This window comes from Oryza glaberrima, chromosome 7 (assembly GCF_000147395.1).
Source record: "Oryza glaberrima chromosome 7, OglaRS2, whole genome shotgun sequence".
Taxonomy (NCBI): Eukaryota; Viridiplantae; Streptophyta; class Magnoliopsida; order Poales; family Poaceae; genus Oryza; species Oryza glaberrima.
Genome location: NC_068332.1, coordinates 26,145,845 through 26,153,892, shown reverse-complemented (window position 1 = coordinate 26,153,892; position 8,048 = coordinate 26,145,845). Strand labels below are relative to the sequence as shown.

Sequence of the window (8,048 nt, the reverse complement as noted above, 5' to 3'; positions counted from 1 at the left end):
ATTGGCTGGTGGTAGTATTATGTATTGTATTGTAGGCTTGTAGCCCAAAAGAATAATTAAGGGAAATCCCAATTAGTTAATTAAGGGTGTAATTAGCAAACGACCCTAATTATTCCCGATTGAGACCATCCATATATCCATCCACGGTGGTCGCGAGCCATGGATAGATGGGTGCGACCACCGGCTCCTCGGCGTCCATTGGGCTTTTCTGCGGCTGCTTTGATCTATATGGGCCGTCAACATGTGGCCCACTATGATCCATCCATATGGGCCGTAGTTTCTCTCATGGGCTTCCTCCTAGATCACGCCCAGTACAGCACAGCCCATCTCGGAGGTGGAGCCGTTGCCTTGCCATCTCACCCCCCCCCCCCCCCCCCCTCGTCGTCTCGTCGCCAGCCGCCGCCACCGCCGTCTCGCCGCCGGCTGACCCCCCGCTCGATCCCCATCCGTCTTCCGCACCATCTCCCCCGCCCCATTCCTCCCCATGCGCTTGCCGCTCGGTTGCGCCATCCTCTATCTAACCTAGCTCCTCGCTTCTCCTCCCTCTGCTCCGATCCGCGCGCTCCCACCACCTGCGCCTCGCATCCTACCTCGCCTGCCGCTTCAATCCGGTACCTTCTCCACCTGCATCCTCCTCGTCTTCAGCTCCGCCCGGCGAAACAACCGGCGTGGTCGCGTCCAGTCCGCTCGTCTGCCTTGGCCCGCAGCCAGCGCCTGACTGCCGGCAAGGTGTTCGACACAACTCCCCTGAGGAGGTCAATCTGTTATGTTCTTGGCCACACGACCATCTGGGTCGTCGTCTCTCATTACCAGGCTCTGCGTGCTCCACACCGTTTCCTGGATCGTTTCATCGAGGCAGGTAGCGAGGTTCATCACCGGCGTCGACAATGCCAATCCAGGGGCTCACTGCCGGTTGTCTGAGCTTTTCCGGCCAGTTCGCACAGAGACCAGTTGCGTTATTATTGGGCGAGCGCTGGAGTGTGGGAGGTGGTCAGAGTCGGTTGAGCTGGAGCTGGAGGGCCTCCATGTCGAGCTGGATCCTTTCGTCGTCAACAAGGTGCTCCGTGGCTTGTCGGACTCGGGGATGGCAGTTCGGTTTTACTGGTGGGCAGAGTCACGCCCTGGATTTTATCATAACAATTTTGCCATAGCGTACATCATAAGCTTGCTGTTTGTAGATGACAATTTCGCCCTGCTTTCGGAGTTCCTGGGAAGAGTAAGGAGCCAGGGGGTAGCATTTCATCGCTCTCTCTATCGGGTACTTTTGGCTGGCTATGCCCGAGCTGGCAAGTTTGATTCCGTCATAGAAACATTTGATGAGATGGTCACATCAGGTTGTCGTGAGTTCGGTGTCGATTACAACAGGTTCATAGGTGTTATGATTAAGAACTGTTGCTTTGATTTGGTCGAGAAGTATTACAACATGGCACTTGCAAAAGGATTTTGTTTAACTCCATTCACTTACTCAAGGTGGATTACTGCATTGTGTCAATCAAACAGGATTGAGCTTGTAGAGGAGCTTCTGACTGACATGGATAAATTTGGGTGCTTCCCAGATTTTTGGGCATGTAACATATACGTTCACTATTTGTGTGGTCACAATAGGTTATATGATGCTTTGCAAATGGTAGAGAAGATGACCATGAAAGGAACCGGCCCAGATGTCATCACCTACACAACAGTTGTTAGCTGTTTATGCGATCACAGGAGGTTCTCAGAAGCAGTTGGGCTCTGGGAAGAAATGGTGAGGAGGGGACTTAAACCTGATGTTGTAGCTTGTGGTGCATTGATATTTGGTTTGTGCAAGAATCAAAAGGTTGATGAGGCTTTTGAATTAGCATCAAGGATGCTAACTCTGGATATCCAACTTAATGTTTCGATTTATAATGCCCTAATAAGTGGTTTCTGGAGAGCTGGCAGCATAGAGAAAGCCTACAAAACTGTGTCCTTCATGCAGAGAAATGGTTGTGAACCAGATGTTGTGACGTACAATATCCTTCTAAACCATTACTGTAGTATAGGTATGACAGATAAAGCTGAAAATTTGATCAGAAAGATGGAAATGAGTGGGGTGAATCCTGACAGGTACAGCTATAATATACTGTTAAAAGGGCTATGCAAAGCTCATCAACTGGACAAAGCATTTGCTTTCGTTTCTGATCATATGGAAGTTGGTGGGTTCTGCGATATTGTATCCTGCAACATACTCATCGATGCATTTTGCAGGGCAAAAAAGGTAAATTCTGCACTGAACCTATTCAAGGAAATGGGTTACAAGGGAATTCAAGCTGATGCTGTGACTTATGGGATTCTGATTAATGGTCTTTTTGGCATAGGATACTCAAATCTAGCCGAAGAGCTTTTTGACCAGATGCTAAACACCAAAATTGTTCCTAATGTAAATGTGTACAATATTATGCTGCATAATTTATGTAAGGTTGGTCATTTCAAACATGCACAGAAAATATTTTGGCAGATGACTCAGAAAGAAGTATCACCAGATACAGTTACTTTTAACACACTAATATACTGGCTTGGAAAAAGCTCAAGAGCCGTTGAGGCCCTTGACCTTTTTAAGGAAATGAGGACAAAAGGGGTAGAACCAGATAACTTGACATTTAGGTATATAATCAGTGGTCTTCTGGATGAAGGGAAAGCTACGTTGGCTTATGAGATATGGGAGTATATGATGGAGAATGGTATCATTCTCGACAGAGATGTTTCTGAAAGGCTGATAAGTGTGCTTAAGTTGAAGAACAACTAAGTTTTTCGAAAACTTGAGCTTCTAGATGCTTTCTTGCTTGTGTTGCCTACATGGACATACCAACAAGCTTGAAGGTCCGATCTACTCTTAATGGATCTAAGGCTCTAAGCTGGTGGATGGTTGAACACAGATTTCATGAACACCTCGGCTTGATGCATGCAGTACTTTGCACCTTCTGAACCAGACCATGGCACACACACCAAGGTAGCAAAGCGACAAGGTACTATTCTTTTAAACCTTCTGAAATATGGACACTATGCTACTTTTCTCATGTAAACATCGTACATCTAACTGTGATTCTCAGGCTTGTACTTTAGCAGATCCAAAAGAAACTATGCAAGATTGTTCAGGGGACAGATCTAGCGGAACTAGATAATCGTGGTTATAGCTCATGTAAATCATTTATGATCGTAACTGAAGACATATGACCTGATATCTCCTATATATATGTATCGGCAAAAAAACTTTCTTATCCCCATATATTGCTACAATAGCTATGAATGTTGGTTCCTGGAACTTTTAATCACGAGCTAACACTTATCGCTAGGCTGTGACATGCAAACCCACAAAGGCAACTTTGGGGACAAACATATAATTTTTTTTCATCGGTGCTATCAATTGTTATAATGTCTGGTTTGTCCATTTGCAGATTCAATATAACATAAGATGACAGCTATGTGTTTTAACCAAATCTGGACTGGAGAAATCAGCAAAAGCTGGCAGTAAGGCAATTGGTGACAGTTCAACCGTATTTTTATCGGGTAGCAGTATATTACTTCATGAAGCAACTGGTTGTGCTGTTTTTTAATGGCAACCCGGAAGGTGTCATCGAAATAGCATCCGAACTACATTGTGGTGTTGCGGTAATCGATGATTTTGCCTCAAGTTATATGTCAGGTAGCTAATTAGCACTTGCTAGTTTGTGTTATAACCTTAAGCTTTAATTATTGAAAGATCTTGTGCAGCCTGCATGCTTATTTTGTAGTGTTTGGCATTCATGTTCATCGTATTGCTGAAGCATGTTTTTATTCATTTCTCTTTGTCGGTGCAGCTAAAATGGTGTAAAAGACAGTGGATTTGGAAGATTTGCTGGTGGAAGGTTTACTGGTATGTGGCGTTGTCAAGGCAGTTGATGACCATATTCCCATATGTTCAATCAAAGCCTATTCAGGTCTGTTAACTTTCGGCAGATAAATAGTCTGTATGGTTTGCTTGTTGGGATTCCGATGGTCAGCTAATGACCTTTTAGTATCCTTGCATTTCTAACCTTTTTATTACTTCATTTCTTGTATCTACAGGGCCAAATCTTTTTAAGTTTTTGAGTAAATTTCACAAAACTACATATACTTTGACCAAATTATCACAAAACTACAGATTTAAGGTTATATATCACAAAACTACAGATTTAGCAACAAATTTATCACAAAACTACAGGTTTAAGACTAATTATCACAAAACTACATATTTAATAATAAAATTATCACAAAACTACATATTTTGGGGGTTAAATTCGTTGCACTAATATTATGTTTGAGTTGAAAATGTTCAAGTTTTATGATTAATTGATATTAAACATGTAGTTTTGTGATATCTTTGTTACTAAAATCTATAGTTTTGAGATATTTTATCTTAAATCTGTAGTTCCGTGATAAAATTAGTGTTAAATCTGTAGTTTTGTGATACATCATGTTAAATCTGTAGTTTTCTGATAATTTGACCAAAATACCTGTAGTTTTGTGAAATTTACTCTAAGTTTTTAGTTCTTCAGTCTAAGATTTGTGAGATTCCTGAGCTGCATACTGCAAAGCCTGTATGCAATGCATTGAGAAGGACGATTCAGGAGGTTGGCGGCCCACGATTCAGGAGGTTGGCGGCCCATCTGATAAGATGGGCTAGGCCTCTGCCTGTCAGGGACCAGTCCTCCTATCCTTAAAACCCCCTCTCTCTTTTTTCCCGTTTCGTATGTAGTACTGTATACAGAGGGGGGCTGCCACCTGCCAGTCCGTTTTCGTATCCAGCATGCATTTGTGTGGGAGCAGTACAAACTGATGAACATCCTGGCAGCTTTACTTATATTGATATAACAGTCATATAAAAAATGCAACATTTCAGACAACCAGAATTGATGTGCATCTCACAATGAGGATTTTAATCTCAACTCTGAACACTAGCTCCTAATTGGTCAACAATCACTCTACAAGAACAAGAAAAGCAAGAGGGCTCGAGGCAGATCATGTTGATCGGACATTTGGAAATTATCCTGGCTAATTGAATTGACAAGTTACAAAAAGGAACATCTCTTGGTAGCAGCATTCGTGACTGCAGAAGGTCTTCTCACCCCTGGAGAAGAAAATCAGTAATTCAGAATTGGACAGATGATCAATTAATTCTTTTGTAGATAATGATCACTTGATCAAATGGCATCGAAGGATGTGAACAATATTGTATCTTAAGTGCCAGATGATACTTGATAGTACAGTTGGTTGGCGATGTAGTCATCAATGTGTAAATATGCATATTAGACATGATAAGCTTTTCACTTGATCGTCAAATTGGCTGCATAAGTTTGACCAATGTTGGTTCAGAGTTCACACAAGTAGAGAGACAGAAAAGACTATCTACAGGAACCATTTCAATTCTCTTAAAGGAAAATTGAAAACATTACAAATCCAAACAGGGTCAGGAAAATATGGTTAACGGTGAAAATTACTGGGCAAAAGCTAAGGTACCACCCCAGGAAGATAGTATTCTCTGCATCTTGCAGTTACAGTGAGATATATGGCACATAAACAATGCCAGATAAATATTAGCATATTGAATACCCATAGGTGGTTGTGAAACAAAGGGAACAGGCAAGAAGCAATCGTTGGATTGATTCATTTCTAAAATTACCACACTCTATTTTCTGATATTTGTCCAATATTCAAGAAACAAGCATGTTCTAATTTGTGATATTATCATGGAAAAAGTTATCCTACTTTATTTACCTTTCGGTTGCTTTTCATCTTGCTGCCTCTTTCCTCTTGGGAGAGAGGAGGGGAGATTAAGCGGCAAGCATAGCAGCTGCTGCCACCTCCAGTTTCCATGCTATTACATACTTACATGTAATTATGCTGCCAGAAAATGAGTATAATGAAGTCACATGTTTCTGAATATTAATCAAAACAATGAAGTTGGATGAATTTCCCTTCGCTACACAGTTCACTCTAGGGCTCAAAACACATCTCAGTATCAGCCATTTTATCAGAACCCACAAGCAACAACTTGTCTGGATACACTTCGATGTGCCCGAATGCACTAGTACCAGGAGGACACTCCAATGCAGCCTCAAGAGTCCGGTGATGTACGCCATGCGAGTCCACAGAGTGACCTCCCTTGTGGTCGTGCCCGGCAAAGCATGCCTTAACACATTTGTACTGGCGAACAATAGCCATCACCTCATCGTAGTTCCACATGAGAGCTGCAAAAGAAGCTGAGCCAGGATCCATTGGGAGATGACTGCATAGGATGACATTTTGCCGGCGTGCTGATGCATCCTGGAGGACATCATTGAGCCATGACAACTGCTCTTTACCAACTCCACCATTAAACATCACAAACCGCCGGTCAACGCCAACCAGACCGTCAGGGCTGTTCTTGTCAGAGTTTGGGTTCTTTTCTTCCAGGAACTTCATTGCTTCGGCAGTCACTGGATGGTCACGGGGCCAGCCAAGTGCACTGAAGTCATAAGCGTCCAGGACAACAAATCTGTACTCGGGACATGGAGAGAAGTCATAGTATGCACGATCAGAATCGGTTGGCATCTTCAGCAACGATACTAGCTTGCCACGAGGAAGGTTATAGAGGCAATGGTTCCCAAACATGTGGTAAGTTGGGCCATCAAATTTCTCAAACTCATCAAGGACCTTCTGCACTGCCCACAACGATTTGTCCTTTGGGCAATATCCATCAATGATGTCACCAAAGTTGATTGAAAACTTGATGTTGTGTTCTTTGTTCCATGTGCTGACAGCCCTTTGGAGGACGCTGATGCTATGACGGTAGTAGCGTGGGACACCAAGGAATGAGCGACCATCTGGAATATCAGCGTACTGGACATCAGCAATGACACCGAAGGAAAATAAGGGTTCCCTAGAAGATGCATGGATTACTCCATTTGTCACAGCCATCATCTCTGTGATAGAACCTAGAATAGGTTTATTCAGAATATTGAATCAGTTATAATATAAGCACCATGCCACAATAACGAGGAAAGGATTTGAGCACGGTCTAAACAGGTGTTAGAACTCTACGTTGTACTTTTCTACTTTAATGCTACTCTTGCACATTACTGAAGTCATAGTCTACACTAACAAATTCACCAAACAATTTGGTAAGGCTCTGAATCTTGATTTCCCCTTAATCAGTCATAATCCCTTTTAGAAGTGTTTGACTAGCAGATTAGCTCCATATCATGATATGGGAGTGTTCAAAGTAAAATGAATCTCTTTGTATCTATATGTGATTTTTTTTTAATTGCCAAATGATTGATATTGAAAGTCTGAATTTGGATTGCGGTACTAAAAACTGGCATTCAAGAAAACTAAATTTGTGGTGATTTTCAAGAACATCGAAAGAACAACACTGAAATGTAGTACGATTACTAAAATAAAGAAGTTTGCCGTTTGCCTTGTGTAGTATTAAAATTAATGTATTGCAAAGATAGTGCGTGTTTGCCTTGTTGTATCAATTTTGACCTGAAGCAATTATCAGTGTACAAAAAAATGAAGAAAGTGGGGAACCCTAATTATTACGGAGCTGGATAATTTGATTAATTATTTGAAATATAATCAGAACAATTGATCACGTGTTGCGCAAAATCGAAAAATGATAGGCATACCGAATGGAAGAAGGGCCTTATCTACGCGGCGGTGTTCCCCAACCCCTGTCTCCACCTCCTTTCTCTACACGGAGAGAAATGGAGAGAAGAGGAGATCGAGGGAGATGAGATTACTTGTGGAGCAAGAAGAAGAGGAAGAGGCGGATGACGGCGGTGGTGCACGGCGGCGGCGAGGGATGGAGGCGGATGGCGTGGCGTGCGTGATGGTGATGGCTAGGATGGGGATCGGCGGAAGCGGCGGGCGAGGAGGGCGGATGGGATGGATTAGGATGCTCAACGGTGAGCGATGATGCGGCGGAAGCCGGCGCCACCTCGCAGGATGGAGATCGGCGGCGGCGGCGGCGGCGGGCGAGGACGGAGACGGGATGATGGATTGGGGAAGTCGCTCTGCTGCCGCCTGCGGCC

The 8,048-nt window shown here is 43.2% G+C and overlaps 2 protein-coding genes across 6 annotated transcripts; one reads left to right on the top strand and one right to left on the bottom strand.

The window, feature by feature from the left end:
- The first annotated feature begins 388 nt into the window (after positions 1-388).
- On the top strand, positions 389-5,010 carry LOC127779149 (pentatricopeptide repeat-containing protein At1g13040, mitochondrial). Of its 3 annotated transcripts, none has more exons than XM_052305862.1 (4): positions 389-2,984; positions 3,414-3,661; positions 3,816-3,935; positions 4,877-5,010. In XM_052305862.1, exon 1 carries the CDS (start codon positions 767-769, stop codon positions 2,762-2,764), a length of 1,998 nt encoding a protein of 665 aa, XP_052161822.1. In that variant the 5' UTR covers positions 389-766; the 3' UTR covers positions 2,765-2,984; positions 3,414-3,661; positions 3,816-3,935; positions 4,877-5,010. The 3 variants fall into 3 exon arrangements, with proteins under 3 accessions (XP_052161822.1, XP_052161821.1, XP_052161820.1); XM_052305861.1 differs by lacking the exon at positions 4,877-5,010 and adding an exon at positions 4,063-4,827; XM_052305860.1 differs by lacking the exon at positions 4,877-5,010 and having other exon boundaries at positions 3,816-4,827.
- Positions 4,968-8,048, bottom strand: LOC127779151 (manganese-dependent ADP-ribose/CDP-alcohol diphosphatase). 3 transcript variants are annotated; one of them, XR_008018627.1, is made up of 4 exons: positions 7,644-8,048; positions 5,752-6,950; positions 5,232-5,320; positions 4,985-5,104 (listed from the first exon to the last, which is right to left on the bottom strand). XR_008018627.1 is itself a non-coding variant. In XM_052305864.1 (2 exons), the coding sequence occupies exon 2, from the start codon at positions 6,934-6,936 to the stop codon at positions 5,971-5,973; it is 966 nt and encodes a 321-aa protein (XP_052161824.1). In that variant the 5' UTR covers positions 6,937-6,950; positions 7,644-8,048; the 3' UTR covers positions 5,447-5,970. The 3 variants fall into 3 exon arrangements, 1 of the variants encoding a protein (XP_052161824.1); XR_008018626.1 differs by lacking the exon at positions 5,232-5,320 and having other exon boundaries at positions 4,968-5,104; XM_052305864.1 differs by lacking the exons at positions 4,985-5,104; positions 5,232-5,320 and having other exon boundaries at positions 5,447-6,950.

Bases quoted from the DNA above. Each gene is read 5' to 3' on its own strand.
- LOC127779149 (XM_052305862.1), top strand. From the start codon at position 767: ATGTTCTTGGCCACACGACCATCTGGGTCGTCGTCTCTCATTACCAGG.
- LOC127779151 (XM_052305864.1), bottom strand. From the start codon at position 6,936: ATGATGGCTGTGACAAATGGAGTAATCCATGCATCTTCTAGGGAACCC.